General features: G+C 44.7%; 1 protein-coding gene and 1 pseudogene across 3 annotated transcripts in view; one reads left to right on the top strand and one right to left on the bottom strand.

Moving 5' to 3' along the window:
• The window catches only part of Arhgef28 (Rho guanine nucleotide exchange factor 28), a 293,656-nt gene that overhangs the window by 132,314 nt on the left and 139,330 nt on the right, over nucleotides 1–22,012 (bottom strand). For all 3 annotated transcript variants that reach the window (XM_057789428.1, XM_057789426.1, XM_057789427.1), the window contains exons 6-9: nucleotides 21,704–21,884; nucleotides 17,476–17,548; nucleotides 2,183–2,235; nucleotides 1,637–1,697 (exon numbers count right to left, since the gene is read on the bottom strand). In XM_057789428.1, coding sequence (XP_057645411.1) covers nucleotides 1,637–1,697; nucleotides 2,183–2,235; nucleotides 17,476–17,548; nucleotides 21,704–21,884 — 368 coding nt within the window. The remainder of the gene's footprint in view (nucleotides 1–1,636; nucleotides 1,698–2,182; nucleotides 2,236–17,475; nucleotides 17,549–21,703; nucleotides 21,885–22,012) is intronic.
• On the top strand, nucleotides 13,805–16,581 carry LOC130887656 (60S ribosomal protein L36-like; annotated as a pseudogene).

Genomic DNA, 22,012 nt, shown 5'->3' with positions numbered 1-22,012 from the left:
CTCTCTCTCTGTGTCTCTCTCTGTCTCTCTCTCTCTGTCTCTCTCTCTGTCTCTGTCTCTCTCTCTGTCTCTCTCTCTCTCTCTCTCTCTCTCTCTCTTTCGGCCTTCCTAATGTTCCCCTTCAGAGGCAATGACCTCACTGACCAAGCACTCAGTTTAGGCAGAGCTACTGCAGTTTACAAAGCAGAAATCTTCTCGCCCAACAAGTGCGCCAGTGAGAGACTGGGGAGAATTTTTAGAGCCCCAAATTAAAAATAATCCCACTATTTAATACTTTTGACAGCCAACCCCTCCTCCCCCAGCAATTTGTCTGAGTAAACAGTCTTCAAAGCTGACATTCCCAGGGATGTGATGCAACCCGTAGATGAGACATCCCGTATGTGTGAATAACAGCCTCGCTCCCAGTTCGGTGGCCCACACCAGTCATCCATTTCATGATGCTTGCTTGTGTTTTTTTTTTTTTTTCTCCTTCCTCTTCCTCTGTTCTGGGCTCTGGAAGTAAATTACTATTCTCACAGATGTGTGCACACTTCCCAGTGCACAACGAAGCTTCTGTTCCAAGTTCAGCAGCACCTCAGGCAGGGACATCTAGCAAACCACACCGCTGGATAAGGGCCAAGCCCAGCGCAGAACGCTCAACCGACACTGCAGGCTCTTTTTCCTGGCCTCCTCTAGGCTACGGGATTTCCCAACTGTGGTGACAGCTCTGACACGTGCCTACCAAGGATGCCAAACACAGCCAGAGCCTCCAGGAACCCCTCACGATGCCTCCTCACGCCAACCACCTTTGCTGCTTGCTCAATACACTCTCAACCCTCAATAGCCTGGATACTGGCCTGGGCCCCAACCTCCTCAGCTGGGCCAAGACAGCTCTATTCTCATGCGCTCTCTGGGTGTACGAGATGCCCCAACTGCACCGTGCCTGAAGAAGCCTCATGCACATCCCAGGTAGCCTGACCCACATCCTCCTCCCCGGACAACTTCATTCTCCTCCACTTGCCTCTAAATGAGTCCACAGATAGGCCTGTGATCCCAGCTAGCCTTAAAGAAGTAGAAAACACGGGAGGGGAGACCTGGGGAGGAGCCCAGGGAACAGAGACTAGAACCTCTGGGAGTAGGTGAGAATATCCAGGTCCATGGAAAGTGCCACTTTATCCCCTCCTCCACTTAAGGGGCCCACACCTCCACCAGCGTCTGGACTTCTCCTGAGGCCTGGGAGTTGGGGGTAGACCACAGAGGGTCATGTCTGTAGGAACACACTGATCTACACTGTGAAACAGGCAGAATACACCCCAAGTCTACTCCTGTACTTCCACTCCATGGGCTTGGGGAAGGTCCCAGCGCCCACTATATTGCGGTAACGAGGTAACCATGACAACTACCATGCCAGAGTTTGGCAGAGCAAATGAAGCCCCTCGGGAAAACGTTTTAAGTTCTTCCTGTGTGCTCTAGGTTGTAAACAGAAGCTGTGGTGCAATGACTGAAGGTCTAAAGAAAACTGACCTGGGTGATCCGAAAGAAGTAAGCCTGGTTGCCGGGGAAGAAAATTTCATATACAACGCCTTTTCTTTCCGTTCACCACTCGTCCGGCTCACGGTACCCCCCGGCTGCAGGGAGTGCAGCATTTGGAACATACCCAAATCTAGGCGCTCCTGGTCTTCAGGTTCGTCTAGTCCATCCACCTGGCTTTTGACACACTGAAAGACACGGGGAAGCAGTTCATGGATTTCATCTAATGTCTGTTTCTCGTGAGCTAGAATGACGCTCTCGGGAAACATCAATGAAGCCACATCACCCACATCACAACACGTAAACAGGAAATCCGCCTGTGTTTATAATTAGCACTGAGAGCTAAAAACAAGGAAAGGATGCGTGTCCAGCTAAAGCACACCTGGAGGCCGCCCACGGGTAAAGCAGTGTCAGCAAAATCCATGGATGAGAAGCTTCCAGTACAGAATGCTCTGGAGGACGCTGTCAACTATCTTGTATATATAACAGCAACAACTGGGATAGATAGCAAGGTTTGGTCATAAAAGTGTAGCCCATTGTGATCCTAATAGAAGAAATTGGATTTGGGGCACACTCCTGCCTGTTTGTGGACTTCTATGAACACTGGCTCAACTGTCATGTCTACTTTAATACAGAAGGGAGACAGCAAGGCCAAACAACCATCGGTCCTTACCTTTCCATCCTCCTCCTCAGGCGGAGATCTGTCAGATTCCACATTCTTAATCTCTGCAAAAGAAATCATTCACATTAGAATTGCTGAATAGAGCTTTAGTTAAAGGGGGGTGGGGCAAAGAAAGTAGATGACACCTTATAAATAGGGTATTAGCTGGGTTTTTAGATTAGACTTCTTAACAGTCGACCCTATCAAAGAATGAACCATTTGATCCCCTGAACACACACACACACACACACACACACACACACACTGGCATTGTTTGTATATACTAAGATGTAAATAAGGCAGGGAACTCTCACTGGAAATCCTGGGGCAGCAGCAGGGGTGGGGGGGCAGCAAAGGAAGGATGCTCATCCCTGAAGCTTCTACACAATAGCACAGATGCAGAGGATGCGACTGGTACCCACCTGAGCAAATCCCACTTGCCTCTTCCCCTGGATTCCAGATGGCAATGGGAGAAAGGGAAACGACTAACTCATTCTCAAAGAAACCCTGCTGTCCCTTCTGCAGCACTGAAAGTGGAGCATGCCACACTGTCCTCAGCACCGACCTCAGCTGGCCAGGCTGACTAAGTGGTGACTGGCCCTAGATGCCCTAGATGGCCCAGGTGACCCCCTCGCAGCGAAGCTTTTCCTGGAAACAGTGTTCAGGATGTTTTGTGATGAACAGGAAACCCAGGTGAGGCAGTATTTTTCTCTGTTCCTTGACTGATTGGTTCTCTTCCCAAATACTCAGGTTCCCGGAAACAAGTGTGAAGACTGTCAACATAGCCACGGGGTCCAGGCGTAGGAGTAAGTACATACTGACATCCCTAGCAGGGGCGAAAGCTGAAAACTTTCCCCCTGAATTTAAAAGAATATACAGCCCTGGGGGTCTCAGGGTCTTTTCTATGATCTCAGCTTCACAGCCCCCAAGGACCTTTCTGATGTGGTGTCAGAGAAATGCCAGGAATTTCCCCAGACAGTTCAGAAACTGGACATTCCCTACCCTTTGGTCTCTCTGCTAATTCCAGTTGCCTTCTACCTCAAATCTCCAAGTGGATTGGTTCAAGCTCTTAGCACAGCCAGAGATGGGAGTCAGTCTATGTTTCTGCACAGGAAACGTGCAAGGCCTCATTGAAAGGCTCTGGACGACAAACCAGGCGGTAAGGGTGACAGGTTGGAAAGACGGAATAGGAAGTGATGGAGGCAAGAACGGAACAGCCACAGCTCCATTGGTCGCATTTTTGTTAATACCGAAGAATAACTGAGTCTGGGCTGGAGGGATGGCTCAGGTGCCAAGAGCACTTGCTGCGCTTACAGAGGACCCAAGTTCAGTTCTCAGCACCCGCAACTGCTGGCAACTTCAGCTCCAGGGAATCTGACATCCTTTTCTGACCTCTACTGGAACCCACACATACATGTGTGCATACTCACACACAACATACAAACATACACATAGGTAAAAATGAATGTTTTTTTAAAATATTTATTTATTTATTATGTATACAATAGTCTGTCAGTATGTATGCCTGCAGGCCAGAAGAGGGCACCAGATCTCATTACAGATGGTTGTGAGCCACCATGTGGTTGCCAGGAATTGAACTCAGGACCTTTGGAAGAGCAGGTAATGCTCTTAACCGCTGAGCCATCTCTCCAGCCCCAATTTTTTTTAAAGGAATAACTGGATTTATCTTAGACCAAGCAAGCACTCTACAGTGACACTGGACAACTGTGTATTGATCATAAACTCATAATGCTTATTATGTTTCTTGATAAAAATGAAAGCATAATAATCTTAATTTTGTGCGGTTGTGTCAACTCTTCACTAACAGAGAACAGAGATGAGGTTGTACTGATGCCCGACCTGGTAGTTTATACAGCTAGCATTAATGCCAGCTTTCACATGCACTTCCCAATATGGCCTCTGGGTGGCGGAAGAGGAACATTTGCGTGAAGAACAGCCATACAAGCGAAAACAGACCGGTTTTGCCTTTGAGACTGTACCCTTTCAGTGCCAAAAGTCCAAAGCAAACAGTTAAAATAAGTTTTCCAGCCCACTTCACAGATGCAGAGAATTGGTGCGAATCGCCTACCGTGGTGTTTGCCACCTAGGGGAAGCTGAGGAAACCCTTTGGAAACTCATACCGACATGATAAAACTTCAGGTAGGGAAGATAGCGGCAATGTGCCAAAGAAGAGAGTGGCCAGAACCAAGGTTCCAGGAGCACATCTGCACCTGAGAGGATGGGGACCACACAACTCCATCCTTCTGGCTACAGGCTATGCCCTTAACACCACTCCAGACCACTGTATCCCTAAAACATTCCATACATGCAGGCTCTTCTTTATTCTGAAGCGCACCTTGGAAAGCAGGATATGGCCTGTTATCTCTTTGCAACATCGTTAAGCTTTCTCCCTCAGTCCCATCCTTAAATGACCATGATCTTAACATATTTCCATTCCTACATTTTCCCTTACAGCCTCCTGTGACTATTATTATTATTATTATTTAAACAACTGCTGTAGAAAAACGGACATATTGGAGGTAATCATATGAAGTGAAAGAAGCCAGTTTCAGAAAGACAAATATTATTTATTTCTTTCATTTGTGGTTCCTAGATTTTATATAAATACATAAATCATGTATGTATGTATGTATGTATATATACATAGTAATAAAGGAAGTAAAACTGGGGGCAAAGTGGACTAGCAGGATGGGAGAGAGGATGAGAAGAGGGAAACAGGCATGGGGGAGACTCAAATATAATATCTACTTGGTAAAAAAAGTAAGACAATAAAATTTCAAATATTTTTAAGATCTGCTACATATACTCCATAATAAAATGATAGATTTCCATTATAACTACTTTTAACTTTAAAAATAACTTTCAGATATATAAAAATCCTCACCCTAAAGTTACTTTTTAAATTTTGTGAAGATGTGCAGATTCAGATTCATAGCTCATCTTTCATTAACTTAGAAGCACTAGCCAGAATACCTCAGGGTCTCTCAGAGAATATAGTGCTCATTCTACTAGGGTTTAATTAAATTGCTCCGGGAGACTTTCTGTTAAATTACTGGGCTCCTTTTACACTAGCTCAGGGTACCACCAATTGCACGGTGCAATCAAACCACTCGTTGCTATAGCAACCCTTGGTTGATAATAGTATCAGTGACTCTAACTATTCTGCTTTAAGGGCCTGTTAATGTCTTCAGGTCCACCCACAAGGAAGGATTACCTCTCTAAATCGCACTTACCAAACTCGATAAACATGTTTTTTAAAATATTGCCAAACCGTAATAAAATGAGAGATCATCGCTAATACTCATGTTCACTAATGACACAGCACCAACAAACAGGGATTCTTACCCCAGGGATAAGTAGCTGTGAGATTAGGATCAAGGCCTCATTAAGATTTGCCTGGAGAAAAGCTTACCTCCATGGATGAGCTTTATTACCTCTTCTTGTAAAATGGAGCCAGAGTGGAGACTTATGCAACAGAAAGTGAGCCAGAACCTCTCAACAGTCCTGGGGCTAAACACGGGACCCTTCCTCCAGAAAGGACAGAGAAATGCTCTCACCAGAGCCAGGCTGCCCACGGATGCTGCTTTCTACCATCCCATTTCACGGTTGATGGCCACACCTAACAGAGACTGGCAAATATGTCCTGCACATAGCTGGCAAGCTGGTGGCCACATCCATGTGCTCTGCCTCTCGAACAAATAAAACAGCACCCCAATAATGCTTATCCTCATCCTATAGCCCCTCTAGCAACACAGTAATTCACACATCCACAGTGCTCTTGGAGGTGTGTCATATTCCTCACTGGAGAGGCTGAGGCAGGGGGTCACGTAGTAAGTTCCAGGACAGCCTGAGCTACACAAGATGATATCCTGTCTCAAAAAAACAAAACCAAATAGTCTTTAAAGAAGTGCTTTTCTCCTCTTGCGCAGTGAATGCATTCTAGAAACAGACTTTGGGCTGGGATCAAACTGGTCTGGTGATGTGGGAGTCCCATCGGTGTGTTGTGATTATCATTAATGAATAAAGAAACTGCCTTGGCCTGTTGATAGGGCAGAACTTAGGTAGGTGGGAAAGACTGGACTGAATGGTGGGAGGAAGAAGGCAGTGTCAGGGAGACACCAGGGGCCACCAGAGACAGACATGCCGAATCTTTGCCAGTAAGTCACTGTCACGTGGTGATGCACAGATTAACGGAGATGGGTTAAATTAAGATGTAAGAATTAGCCAATAAGAAGTTAGAGCTAATGGGCCAAGCAGTGATTTAATTAATATAGTTTCTGTGTGTTTATTTTGGTTCTGGGCAGCTGGGACAAACAAACAGCCGCTCCTTGCAACCGTTTGGGAATGAACAATTGTATCCCCTGCCCATTACACACAAGGTGGGGGATCCAGAAACCCCCCACCCACCTACATCCATCTGATGGGATATGGTGGGTGTCAGGGCAGCTCTGGATGGGGAGAAGAAGGGAAGTTGCTTGCTGTATTGAATTGCTAATTCAAACACCTGCAGTAATAGCACAATCTCATTACTAAAGTCTGATCACCAGGCTAACTGGACAGACGTGGGCTCTGTCCCCGGCTTCTTCCCACGCGTGTAGCTCCGCCCCGTCTCTCGTGTGCACCAAGGTTTCACTGCTGACTTACTCACTTCCTTCTGCTGCTTAGTGTTCCGCCCCAACATGAACATGCAGCTAATATAGCAAAGAGGATACTCTTAAATCACGAACTATTATAATGCTTGAACTTCTATTGAATTTCTCCCTTTTCCCCAAATGGTAATATTAATGGGCGTGCTCATGCTGCTGGCCCTGGTAAGGCGTGGGGGAAACAATGAGGCGGTTATCCACAGAAGTCCCAATGGGTCCTTTCCTCCAAGAGCCCACACATTAGGCAAGCCCACGCCACGAGCTCAAATCATCCCAGTGGAGTCACAGCAGCAGAGACACCGATGTAAATCTGTGTCCTCTGGCCCTCGGGTACTTCCCCCTGTGCTGGCTCAGGCTCACTTTATTTTTACATCTGGAATTACTCAGAAGAAAAATGGCATCTTCGTGAAATACTTTTAGCTAAATTATTCTTAATACTTCTTTTCTGAGCTACAACAGTAATTGTTTAAGGAAACTTGAAAAGCAAGTCTCAGTATAACCACCAGCAGAGGAGAATATAGCAACTCTAATGTAGGGTAAGCTTATCTAGCCTTGTGCAATGTACACAGCACACTTGTGCACACAGCACACCAGCCATTTCGTTAGGGCACAGCCAGCCCTGGCAACCATTACTCACATTTCTCTCGGTGCTTTGCCTACTTAAGGTATTTTATACAGGCAGAATCGTGTGACCTTTTGTAACTGGCTTTACTAACACAGCACCATGTCTTCAAGTACTATATCAGTACTTCTTTATTTCTTAATGATTAAAATCTTTATTTGGGGGTGGGGGTAGAAAAAAGGTTCTGTGATGAAGAACACTTGGTGATCTTCCAGAGGACAGGAGTTTCATTCCCAAGACCCATGTCAAGAAGCTCACAACAACCTGTAACTCTGCTTTTATTAAATGGGAAAAAAGAAACAAAGAAAAAATAAAAACGAAACTCAACTACAGAATTATTATTAATACAGATGCTCCACATTTTCTATGTTTGGGTGAAGTAAAACAGAAGTTGCTACACAAAAGGGCTACATGTGAACTATGGAAGAGTTTAAGCCAGCAAGCACAAATACAGCCCCTATGTGTATTTTGAAAGTATCAAACACTGGGGCGGGGGGGATCAAACATGTAAGAAAGAGTTCTGGACTTAAACACATCTCACCTAAAATTTAACACACAGTTCATGATTTTTTAAAATGTTTATTTTACTTTTGCATATGTGCGTGTGTGATGTATATATGTATATGTTCATAAATGCAGATGAGCGCTTGTGTTCACATGTGCGTGGGTATGTGCATGCCAGAGGCTGATACTGGTTGTCCCTCTCCCATCGCTGTCTACTTTGTTTACTGAGTCAGGCAGGGTCTGCCACTTAGCCCGGAGCTGACCATCAGGCTGCTCTCCAAGGGGAGACTGCCCGCAAGGAGCCCCAGAGCCCACCTCTACCTCACAAGTGCTGGGTTACAGGACAGCCTCCGCACTGGCCCCACTTTTGATTTAGGTCCTGGGAATTAGAACTCCGGCCCCCATACTTGGGAAGAGCAAGCTTTATCCACCAAGCCATCCATCTCTTCAGCCCAACTTTAAAAACCACTGCATGAAAAAAAGGTTTTGAATGCTAGTGAACGCCATGATGCTATGACAAAAAAAAAAAAAAAAAAAAGTACTTTTGAGTTAAGCTACACATTTGATTGGTGTTCTGAAAATATTTAGGGAAACATTTGGAATCATTTTAAAAGCATGTGATACTAATCTTCAGAAAAACATACCTGTAATAAACTAGTGCTGCCATGAACATCCATGTAAAATGGAAATTACATTTTTCTTTTTCTTTTCAACAGTCATCATACAAGTTTGTGTGCAGACGTGAGTCTCTTTCCTCTTGAGTGTATGTCATGTGATGACTCTTTCCTATGTACCTTATGAACTTCTACACCTATGCACATTCTAGCGCTAGGCTCTCAAGGGGGAAAGATTCAATCATGGGCTGGGAGGTGAGACAACCTCAGCCTCAAAATGTGGTTGTGATCATCAATAAGCAGAAGCTCTAAGAAAAGAGTCATTAGATTTCAAAGTGAAATTAGGGCATAATTTTCCGAATTTAGTCAACTGCTTAAATAAGATGAAGGAAGTCACCTTTCAAAGAGACAAACAACGTGTGACTTCCCTTTAGGGTTGTCACAGTCTAAGTGAATACACTCACTTAGAATCTACTTCAAGAAAGGGATTCTTTGGCTGCATGTTTAGGATAAACTATTGAAAACTATTTCTCCTTAGCTGAGTTGTACACTCATCCCAAGTCTGATAAGTTGACTCATCTGGAAGAAAGAATCTAAATTAAGAGCGAAACAAATTCATTGCCTCGAGGTAAACTGTGGGGAGCCCCTGGCCTCTGAGCCACACAAGGTGGTTCAAGCAGATGGTCTGTTCCAGCGCAAACCACATCCTTCAGTTCTGTGATGCAGTGGAAGATGAGAAGACTTTTTGATTGAGGATGGGAAAAAGCTGATATCGTTCTAACAGTGTACATGACAGGCCTGCTCTCTGCTTGACAGCCTGTCTTTATCCTTGGACCATTACTGATGGAAGTAGTCTTCTTTTGGGAGAAACAACATTGGCAAACTCGATCTCTAGAAACATTCTGGGGAAGGATGTGCTTCCCAGTAGAGTGAAGGAAGTAATTACAAGCCACTTCTGTCTTAGAGGAATGCTAACTGCAGTCTTTTTGTGGTTTCTCCTTCTTTCTTTTGAGGAACTGCTGTACTTGTTTCCATATTGGCTGCACCAGCTTGTACCACTACCCTCATCAAGACAGCTATACAAATGAACTCACAGTGGTTGGGACAGCATACACAAGACCTGTTCAGTCCCAACCCAGGCACAATCCCATCCCTAGCTGTGGAGCTATTGGCAATTGCTAGATGCCAGGAGGGGGAGAGACCGTATTCTCTAACAATCTGGCCCCTGGTTAGTTGACCATGTGCCAATGCAAGACCACAGATCCAAGAATAAATGGGCAGCCAGCACAAATTAGTTTTAAATAATTAAAAAAAATAGGATACAAAGTTATAAGGGTAAGGAATGGGGGTGCTAAATCTGAGAGAGTTGGGGGACATGGGGTAGATATGATCAAAGCAAGTTATCTGAAGTTCTCCAAGAACTAACAAAACATTTTAACTGATGCAGGCATATATATATATATATATATATATATACATACACACACACATATATATATATACACATGAAGGCAAGTATAAGAGAAATTCACATTTCTATCATGGCTTTGATTTCAGAGCCTATAAATTCCTCTTTTCTAATTTTAAAATATCTAAGGTGTTATAAACCACAGCCACCCTGCTGTGCTATGGAAGAATATGTTCTTTTTACATGATAGTATGTTGGCAGCTGGTATCCAAATTCCCCATAATACCTCCTCCCTCTCCCCAACCTCCCACCTTCTTAGCCTCTAATAATCAATTTTCTACTTTTTCCTGTGATATCAACTCTTGTGACTCCCACTAATGGCTGAGAACGTACACTATTTATCTTTCTGTGCCTTCCATTTTAAATTATTGAAAATGCCCAAATTCTTTGTCATTGTCGTCATCATTTTTTGAGACAGGGTTTCTCTGTGTAGCCCTGACTGTCCTGGAACTAACTTTCTCTCTCTCTCTCTCTCTCTCTGTAAACCAGACTAGCCTGAAACTCACAAAGATCTGCCTGCCTCTGCCTCCGGAGTGCTAGGATTAAAAGCATGTGCCACCACCACTGCCCAGCTTCCCCTACTGGTCAGGCCTTAGATCCCCCAAACTAGAGGAGGAGGTAGTTGTACCTTCAATTAGGCCGTCATCTTAGAAAATACCTTCCTCGATGATACCCTCAATTCCCAACAGCTCAGTTCTCAACTGTCCCAGCTTAAAGTACTTACATCCTGAAGAAACACTTGTACCCCATGCAAATATTCTAAAAAGCTCCGAGTTACAGTGTTTAAAATAAAACACCTTAGAGAGGAAACTGTGTGGGTAACAGGCCTCTTGCTCTCCCCATACGGTCTAACAGGAAACACTCAGATACAGAGAACCAGCCAACCAGTCCTCCATGAACTACATGAACAATTCCAGTAAAGAATCTGCTCACTTCCGGTCACATAACACACACACTTTCACCACTAGCTACAGTTCGGTGTCGGCTGGATCTACTTAACTTACACTTCGAACCAGGCGTCAAGCCTAGGCCACCACTACACCAGATATTGAGCCCATGCCTCACTGTAAGTATTAAATGACACCGCACCTCTGCTCCCTCCACCCTCCTCTGTCATTTCCAACCAATCAAACAGGGCTGAGGAGCTTTCAAAACGCTGAAAAGCCAGTTCATGGCAGAGCAGGGCTCTGAGCTGTCTGCTTGCTGCCCGGCAACACGTATCATCAGGACGAGTCTGAGCACGCGGGCCACAAATTTTCCAGTGACAAAAGTTTGAGATTAGCATTTTCCAGGCACCGATCCTGATGTTATGCTTTTTCCATCACACTAACACCAGAGAGACTTCTAGATCCGCAGTGGGAACATGTAATAAACAGATTCTCTTGTCTGGGAGCGGTTAGGATATGAAGCGCAATGGGTAAAAAGCGACAGACAGCCAACTGACTTCTGATTGCCCAGACAGGAGGTGCTACTGAAGGAAAATCACTTCTGAGCTACTTCTCATGAAGAAAAGTCAATTCTTAACTCTCAGAAATGGCCCTTTCCCATGACCACTAGTGCGCATGCTCCCGTGCGTGCCCTCAGCTTCCTTTGCTTCACGCCCACACACTCAGTGGTTAAGACAAGGCCTGGCAAGCAGCAAGTCTTTGAAAACGGTGGAAACAACCACTGAGAGTGGAGGTGAGAGCAGGGGTCCCGTTGCTTGTTCTTGTTTACTGCTGAATCTCCAGGCCTACAATAGCGCCCAGCACAAAGTAGACACAAAATAGTTAGCAGGCAAGGAGAGAACCCGCAGGGCTCCAGCTGCCTGCCCAGGCTGTGTTCTGCGTGGGTTCTTGGCCTCCCTCGTCAGATCCACACAGGCCAACGTTCCAATCCCCATTTCCTGTTACCTTGTTAATGAAACTATTGAGGGCGATAATATGGAGAGACGCTCTTACAATAAAGTCATAGACCAATGACACAGAAGTTTAGACAGCATATCACACAGATGGTTTATCCCAGGTACGAATTTTTTTTAATAGATTAGTATGATCAAACTCTATCGCTTATATGGACTATAATAAAATCTATTCATTTCTGTAATCAAAATATGGTTGTTGGGGGCTGCAGACCCCTGGCCCCTTAACTTTCTTTGCCTACCTCAGACCCTTTGCCTGCTGGAGTGAACTGAGCAAAACAACTTGTTTACCTGTGCCTGCATCTGCTGTGAGCAAGAGACCCTGATGGCAGGGGAGTGGGTTCTGTTGAGGCCTGCAGAAGAAAGATTCTGAGAGCTGGGGCATGGCTATCAGTTAAGGATCCCTATAACAGCTTCCCTGGAGCACAATAAACTTGGCATTCTTGTATCAAGGATGACCCGTATCCCCATCTGGGTGTGTGTATTTTTAAGTCTCCAGGCCCCTTTCCTGATTTGCATACCGACCTGTAATGGCACGGGCATTACATATGGTAATAAAATAAATGCTAAAAAATGAAAAAGAACCTGGATTTGAACAGTGGCACCTGAGCTGTAATAGTTCTCAGCTTGCACTATAACCAACAAGCTCCAAGCAAGCAGGGCCTCTTATAAACCAAGAACTGTGGGAACCAGGTACGGTGGCTCACAAATTTAATCTCAGCATTCAAGACGTAGAGAGGCCAAGTGGCTTCATATACAGGGAGGCCTGGGTCTCAAAAGCACAGAACTATAAAGAGAACTGTGGCAGGGCATTAGGAGGTGCAGAGGGCCTCAGGCACACAAGATGACCCTGAGTGGTTTCCTATGTGCCTCTCTAGGCTGTCTGCAGAGAATGTCACTATGATGACAGATGCGGAGAACCTAGGTGGTGGAAGAGAAAATGGGGTGAGAGGAAGGGTCAGGGAGATGTGGGATGGCATCACTCTCCATAAAACCTTCCTCAGCCCACCTCCTAAGGCTCTTTCATTCATCAGCTGAGTTGAATGAGGTTATGCAAGTTCCTAATTCTTGACTTAGTAGAACCTGTGACACATCAAATGCATTCTAGGGATCTAAGTCAGGATGCACAGAGAGCATTTTCTATGTGCTTGGTGAAAGAACCCTTACTTTCCAGAACACCATCTAGGTCAGTGATTTGCTCTTCAGAAAATCCTGGGGCATAAAGCAAACACGGTGGTGTGTGCCTGCAATCTCGGAACTTGGAAGGGGGAGACAGGAGGGTAATAAGATTAAAGTCATCCTTGGCTACATAACAAATTTAAGATCAGCCTGGTCTACATGAGACCCTTTCTCAAGGAATTGGGGAAATAACACAAAAGAAAATTCCAGGGTAAAGAGGCTGTTAAGAATAAGACAAAGAGCTGGGCAGTGGGTGGCACACGCCTTTAATCCCAGCACTTGGGAGGTGGAGGCAGGCGGATCTCTGTGAGTTTGAGGCCAGCATGGTCTACAAGAGCTAGTTCCAGGACAGGCTCCAGGCTCCAAAGCTACAGAAGGCAAGAGAGAGAATGGAGCGTATTTCTCTTCAAATGACTAAATGACTCTGGGGTCTAGGGTGGTTTGAATGGGAGTGGCTCCCATAGGCGCATGCATTGAGTGCTTAGTTGCCAGGGAATGAAACTCTTTGAAAGGATTAGAAGGATCGGGAGATGAATCATTGCTGGAAGAAGGGTGTCACTGGGGGTGGGGGTGGGTTTTAAGATGTCAAATCCTATGCCAGACCCAATCTCTCTCTCCCTCCCCCCTTCACTCTCTGCCTGCAGATCCCCATGTAGCTCTCAGCCACTGATCCAGCACCCATGGGTGCTGCCATGTTCCACGTCATCATGAACTACACTTCTGGAATTGTAAGCAGGCCCCCAATTACTTTCTTTTATAAAAGAGTGCCTTGGTCACGGTGTCTCTTCGCAGCAAAAGGATGGGGACTAGACAGGGCCATTTAATTTGTTCAGAATAACTTCTCATTATTCTTCAAATACAATTGCAATCATGACATTATAAAACCGTAACTGGTTCACAAGAATAATAATAAAATCGTTTATCACACTAACAAAGACAGCAAAGTTAATTTCCAGGCTAAAGTTATTACAGTTCTTTACTCTTATGACAGCCGCAGACACCAGTTCCTCCACCCAGACTTATTACCATAGCGGGGAGAGAGGGGCACAATCTATCTAACTTCCAATGCACCTCAAAGAGATGGTCAGTTTAGCGTTAAGGAGAAATGTGACACTTTTATCCTCAAGATGCTTGTCTTCCAGTTGAGTCTTGTGTAAGCACCTAAGTATCTTCACTTTAGTGGAACACTGTCCTTACTGGAGGGTGCAAACAGCTTCTAACATTCTTTCGGTGCTTTCTAGAAGGTCTACAAAATGTGCCTGTCAGTTATGTGAACATAGTAGACTAAAGTTTCTTGCCAAATTCTCTTGGTTTGGTGCCTGCTGTCCTGTTCACCTGATTGTCCCATAGACCCATCAAACTCAACCTGTCTAAAACTAAATGCATTATTGTCATAGTTCTGCCTCCTAGTCCACCCCAAAACGTGGCCCAAACACAGAAGAACTGTCCTTCCTCCCAACACACATCTCACTCCCCACAACATCTAGCCAACCTCACCTAAGATGACATTCATCTAGCCAACCTCACCTAAAGTGACATTGATCTAGCCAACTTCACCTAAGATGACATTCACCTAGCCAACCTCACCTAAGATGACATTCATCTAGCCAACCTCACCTAAGATGACATTCATCTAGCCCCATCTTGCCCAAGACAATATTCATCTATTCTCATCTCAACCCCTGGCCCTACCTTGCCTTCTTCATGGCTTTCTAAAGCCCTCTAGCCAGTCGCCTGACTCCCATTTAAACTTTCGACTGGAATCTCCATTATTCGAGGGTGACCTTTCCAAACAGCTGTGTAAAACAGTTCCCAGAATTCTCAGGGAGAAGCTCCAGCCCCTTGAGTCCTCCTGAAGCCCTGACAACCTGGTTGCTCTCAAGCCTGGTTCTTGGTGTTTCTACCACCACACCTTGGGTGTGCAGATGGGAAAATGGCCTGCATTCTCCCCATTCATCTCCACTAGCTGGAATTCCCTTCCCTCACTAAGATCCTAACTCAGGGACATATCTTCCGTGGCACCTGCCATGATCATGCCACTGTCGTAGGCTGCAACATGCTTGAAAATGACTTATGGGGCACTTCCCAAACTCCGCCTGGAGAGGTTGCTTTCCTGCCCAGCCACAACTGCAAGTCATCCCCCACCCACAGCACAGTTCAAGAACCTCAAAATCTAGCACTGACTTAGACTTCATTTTATTCTGAATTAGTTTAACAGTGGAAAATAAGGGAAGATAGAGGCGTGAGATAATCTTTATAAAAATAAATTTGAAGTTGACTTTTAAAAGGTCTGGAGGTGATCTAAAGATGTCCTGAGCACTCAGAACTGGCAAGTCAGAAACTTACCACCAAGTATGTCTATCAGCCCAGTAAGAAGTCTGCCTGGCTACAATACAGCAGTAGAGGTGGGTCTGGAGCTTACCAGCGCTCCTGACACAAGACCGGAAGAAGTCTCTCACAAAATCTTCAAAGAAAGAACATAGCACTACCTAGGCTACCGCCTTGGGCAGGCAGATCAGCCAGGAGCAGCACACCCAGAGCAGAGCCATGGCAGTTCCTCCTACCCAGGCCTAGGAGGCTGAGCTGCTCGTTCAACTCAGCAGCAGGTGCGGTGTGTGGAGGCCACACAGACCCCAGCAAGTCTTCATAAGCACTAGTTCTCAAGGCTTCTTTTCAGCTAAGAAAGAAGCAAAGAACCTAGGGTTACGCTATCTGTCAAATACTGGAAATCCAGCTGTTCTGTGCTGCTAATTAAAAACAGGATCAAGTACTAACCAGCTGTTACCACTCACAGCAAAGAAACAAAGGTCTGGCCGCATCTGTCCCTGACTCCTGCATCTGGAACTGTGATTCTCGGAGCCATCAGACTGGCATTCCTTTGCATTCTCTGATATTTCATGAAGCCCTAGCACTATCCCAAAATTAAATTGATAATTCTGTTCCACAGTTATATGAATAACCTTATATGTACACATAGTTTCAAAATAAAGAAAACACTGTAATACCCTAGCTAAAATATGAATATAATACTCTAGCTAAAATATGCAGCAAAAGAAACTGATAATAAGACTATTTGTATTTCAGCATTAACAATATTCTCCTGTGTGGTAGCAGCCGCCACCAAAGAGCAGCAGCCATGGCCTGGGTTATCCCATGTCTGTGGGTCTCAACAAGAGTCACAAGGTGACAAAGAATGTCAGCAAGCCCAGGCACAGTCGGCACCACGGGGGGCCTCACCAATGACACCAAGTTCGTATGGGACATGCTCCAGGAGGCGTGCGACTTCATGCCCATGAGCAACGTGCCATGGAGCTGTTCAGGGTGTCCAAACACAAGTGCATGCACGCACGAGTTCATCAAGAAGAGGGTGGGCACGCAAATGCACACCAACAGGAAGTGGGAGGAGCTGAGCAACGTGCTGGTGGCCATGAGGAAGGCCAGGGCCAAGAAGGACTGATGCCCCTGCCCCACCTCCCTTCCGAACGAACATTTATACTGAAAACAGACAACAACAAACAAAACACAATGTTTTCCTATCAACGTCTGGTTTTAGAGGGAAATTAAGATTTTGTTTCACATGAGAAACACAATAATATGCAAAAAGGCAAGTAAAACTTACTATCGAATTATTTGTATAGGGAAAAGGGAAAATATGTAAACTATATTCCTGCATTCCTGATGGCAAACCGAGTGCTCTGAAAAAGGGTGGCTGAGTGATGTCTTATGCCTTGATGTACCATAATAATTATATATATATACATATATATATGTGTATATATATATGTATATATATATATATCTTAGAGTGGGAACCCCCACCCTTAGCAGAACTGCATTCAAACTTGGTATCCGCTCTATAGGACCAACTTCTGGGTTTTTAGGACTGTTCTGCACCCTGACAAACACCCCTGGTACCTCATCTTTAGATGATAGCAGTACTCTCCACTCCTCATGCCAACAAACAAACTTTCATGCTTCTGGGAGCATCCCCATAAAGATCCACCAGTCCAGTTGAGTTTTATAAAGCTTGAATGAGCAAAGAATGAACAAAGCTAACTTTGGAGAAAACCAGGGCATGGGGAAACACACACACAAGGCTAAGATGGAGCTCTGAAGAGCTGGACCACAAGGGCCTGGCCCAGGGCTAGCAAGTGGGTGAACACTCGCTGAATAATAAGAAGCAAACATAACAGTGCACCATGCACAGACCCAGGATTGTGTTGTATCCCACAACCCCAGAGTTTACCTCTACACCCCTTATTTCCCAGTATGCTTTACTGTGAACTTAAACAGACTGATTAGCAATCCCTGCATCTTCTGGGTTCCCAGCATGGGGCAGGGGCAGGCATACCTTCTTCAGTTTCTACAGCTCCAGAAGGCATGGTTGGTCGTCTCTCTTCTGTCTTTGCTTCTTGCTCAAGAGCCTACAAGATAAAGCAGGGGAAATTGCTGAAAACCATTTGGGCCCCAGATATGCAAACGAGAGGTAAAAAATCACCATCACAGATCTCAGAGTTGGAAAATCTGGCAAGGAAAGTGTGTGTGTGTGTTAGGAGTGATGGTAAACCCTGGTAGAGTATCCAAGGAGGACAAGAGAAGTCAGATGAAACCCAGAGGCACTTTCTCTACATTTCATAACCACAAGTTTCCCAGGAATGCCATGTATGAACCACAGCAAGGGACCTTGAGACAAAAAGAAAGAAGTGAGTGTTGGCACACCTGCCCAACTGGAGTCTCCTAGACCCACATCATACACAGGCGATGTGAGAGACCTGGTAAGGAGGTAGGACCACAGTCAGAGTGTATCCAGTGTGACCAAAAAGTATGCAGGCTGGTACAGATTGTCCCTGGATCCAAGTTGCTGCGCCAGCTCAAAGCCAAGGCAAAAAGCTGCCCTCTTGGGACCATAATGATTTCCTTAGCCCATGAAGATAGGAAGAAACACAGAATCATATGTTCTTAGGCTGACCCCTTAAGCAGCCCAAGATGATATCAGTATAGGGTTCTACAATAAATCTTCAGCCTCCTTGGGTGGAAAATCACACAACTAGCGTAGCTGGTTAGCCCTCCCACAAAATTAGGCTGGCAAATCGAGTGTCCCATTCACTGTCTAGAACATCCGAAGGTCAAAATATGTAACCCATTGTACCAAGCTACAAAGGGGCAGTGGGCGCTAAGTGTCTAGATATACACTGTAGGCTCCCTCTGTCAGGGTCCCCTATAAGAAGTGCTTTCCTCTCTTCTGGGCCCCAGGAGATTAGGAGAGCACTAGACCACGTCTACAATGGATATATGCTACCAAGGAAGTATGATTTAGTTTTAGTTGTCAACTTGATACAGTCTAGAGTCACCTGGGAAGAGGGGATCTCAGTTGAAGAATTCCCTTGATTAGATTGGCCTATGGCCATCCTAGAGACTATCTTGATTGATGATTGATGTCTACAGCCTACTGTAGACAGAGCCAACCTAGGCAGGTAGACCTGGGCTATTAAGGAAGCTAGCAGAATCAGGTTAGGTGGCTCATCAGTTAAAAGCATTTGCTGCTCTTCCAGATGACCTGGGCTCAATTCCCAGCAGTTGCATGGTGGCTTACCCAAAATTCAAGTTTCAAGGAATCTGATCACCTCTTTTGACCCCCTGCAGGTATCAGGCATACATATAGTACACACAAGCAGGCCAAACATTCATACACATAAAACAAAACAAATAATATAAAAAAAATTAAGAAAGCTAGAAAGTGGAGCATGAACCAGTCAGTAAGCATCACTGTTGGTCAAATAAACCCCTCCCTCCCCAACAGTGATTTTGGCAGTGGTGTTTATCATAGCCTCAGGAAAAAAACTGGAGCAGGGTGGTACCCAGCATGAGGAGTAAAGCTCGGAAGAGGGGTCACCATACAAGCCCAAGGCCCAAGATAACTATCTGCCCTCTGTTTACCCCAGGACAACCTTGACCTTTGAGAAAAGCACATCAGACAACATTAGTTTTTTTATTACAAAACTGAACATGAAATGAAACACTTAACCTTCTCCTTGTAAATGAGAGGTATAAAAACTTAGTTTTTATTCTTAAAACCATTTCAGAATACACTTTAATAACTTAGAGTACCTAGTTCACTTGTCTGCTAGAGTTCAGTGCTAGAACCGCATTTACCAGCACACTGACAAATACAAACGGTCTTTGTTAGGAAGAGACCGTTTAAAAAGCATGAGAAGGTACAGGCAAGTTCTTACTTATCACAGGCTGACTATGTGACAGGCTGTCAGTTCAATCCCCAACACACACAGCAAAATAAACAAACCAAAAAAATATATACTTAGACATATTTAGATTGCTATACACGCATATGTAGCAAGAGACTATTTTTTTTAATTCTTTAAATCCTTCACTAAATTTATTGATTTATTTATTTTGTGTATGTGTGCATTTATGTGTGTTTCATTCATGTGTTGGTGTGTGTGTGTGTGTGTGTGTGTGTGTGTGTGTGTAACAGAGGACAACTCGCAGGGGTTGATTCTTTCCTTTCCTTCCATTGTGTGTGTTCCCAGGGTGGAACTCAGACCATCAGGTCTCGCTCCAAGTGCTTGTTACTTACTGAAACACTTTGCCAGCCCAAATTTCTTATCATTTATCACTACAGTTTGGATATTCAGCCACAGTTTCGCTTTTAGTACCATGGTGGTTTAATGAGAATGGCTTCCATAGGCTCATATGTTTGAATGCTTGGTCCTTAGTTAGTGGTACTGTTTTGGGAAAGATTAGGAGGAGTGGTCTTGCTGGAGTGTCACCCCCAGTGATACACCTATGCCTCGCCCAGCCTCTCTCTGTGTTGTCTGGATCTCTCTCTCTCTCTCTCTCTCTCTCTCTCTCTCTCTCTAACTCTCTCCCTCTTTCTTTCTCTCTCTCTCTCTCCTGTTCTCAAGCCATGAGTATCCTGTCAATTATATTTTAAATAAATGCTGATTGGCTAGTCACCAGGCAGGAAGTATAAGTGGGACAACCAGACAAGAAGTAGAGGTGGGTCAATGAGAACAGAAGAATTCTGGGAAGAAGGAAGTCCTATTCGGCAGTTCTGACCCAGCCACAGAAAAAGCAAGATGTGACTGCCTCTCTGAAAAAGGTACTGAGCTATGTGGCTTAACACAGATAAGAATAATGGGTTAATGTAAGTTATAAGAGCTAATAAGAAACCTGAGCTAATGGGCCAATCTGTTTATAACTAATGTAGAACTCTGTGTGATTTCTTTGAGACTTAACAACTGTGGAACCAGGCAGGACAGAAACCCCGACAACAACATGTGTCATGCTGCTCTCTGAACAGCTCTCCCAGGACCATGCATGTTGCCAAGCTCCATCCCTTTGGGGCTTCTGGGGCCAGACTCCTCTTGAGAATATTGTGCAATGTAGCCCAGCATCTGCCTGGCAGGGACTCATCACCTTTCGGTACTTCCATGAGAAGCTACAGGATGACCGGAGGCTTTAGTATCATTAAATGACAAATGCTTGAAGGTCGGCCCTCACTTGTATATACTAAATAGAATTGTACATGCCAGAAACTGACACACGAATTCCTAAATCCCAATGGGAGAGAGACTCTGCAGAACATGCTTCATTTGAATTATTCAAATTAAAATTCTACGTGGGATATGCTGATAACATTTATTTGCTATAAAAATACTTTAATTGCATTTGTAATTAATTATATAACATCAACATAGAAGCCAAACTATGATAGCAGTTTCTGTTTCTCTGAACTGATGTTTTAATCTGTTTGAAAGCCTGTACTGCCAAAGAAAACTGCCTTACAAGTAGATGTGCTTGACATGTGAGGGTCACAGGATCTAGACAGAGACTCCCAGGGCCACTGAGCACTGTCTACTAGACTGAATCAGGTCATAGTCAAAGCAAGTTTGCTTAATAAAAATGAAAAGTACAAATATTCTACATATTTGTTCAGAGAGTACGAACTACTAAGAATGATGAAATGTTTTGATCCTGAGATGTGCACGCCATAGGAGCCCTCAAATCTGGTGTCACAGACATAGCAGGAAAGAGCAAATCTCTTTATAAAAGGACTATGGTCTCACCTGTCCTGTTCGTAGACAAACAGGATAGAGGTAAAGATCTAAGCCATAAGAAAGTCCATCAGAACACGCTATGAACTGTTTTAGGTAACAATCAGAGTACTGTCAAAAAGTAGAGAAAATGAACAGTAATAAAATATTAAAATTCAGTTGTGGAAGCCTGGTACACAGGCACAGGTTTGCAGTTCAAGTACAAAGATGGAAGGATCCTAAATTCAAGGAGAGCCTGGGTAACACAGCAAGACCCTGTTTCAGAAAACAAAACCCACAACAAAAGAAATGAAAGCGAAACAAGAATGGACACAGTGCTGCTTCTGCGCTGCCTAAAGCTGTGCTGGTCTCCATTCTGCTGATCAGCGCAGGCTTAGCTTCATGACCTCAAGTTTTCATTAGGAAAAAGCCCTGTTCGCAATCAAACACGTTCCAAAACAGTGTGCAGATCTCATACCCACTAAAGAAGCATGCACCACGGAGTACGGGAACCGCGGTACAAACCTTGACAAGAAAGGTCCTGTCCCAAAAATACTTCCGGAAGAGCTTGATATCTGCCTCCAGCAAATGCTCAGCTGTGTGGTTAACAGTCAGAGTCAAGGTTTCCGAGGAGTGAGCGAACTGCAGAGAGGCATCTTCATGGAGTCGCAGTCGGGAGAAGCCTGGGGACCGGCTACCCTGAAAACTGAACCGCCACAAGTCAAAACCCAACAGCTTCACAGAAGCCACCCTCCATCCTGCTCTGATATTACAACTTCGGATGGAAAATGATCCTTCAAAGTCACTTACACATTCAATTACACAAGCGTGTGT

Source organism: Chionomys nivalis, chromosome 15 (genome assembly GCF_950005125.1).
Source record: "Chionomys nivalis chromosome 15, mChiNiv1.1, whole genome shotgun sequence".
Classification (NCBI taxonomy): domain Eukaryota; kingdom Metazoa; phylum Chordata; class Mammalia; order Rodentia; family Cricetidae; genus Chionomys; species Chionomys nivalis.
The sequence above is the reverse complement of the archived record's forward strand: the minus strand, read 5'-3'. Positions and strand labels throughout refer to the sequence as shown.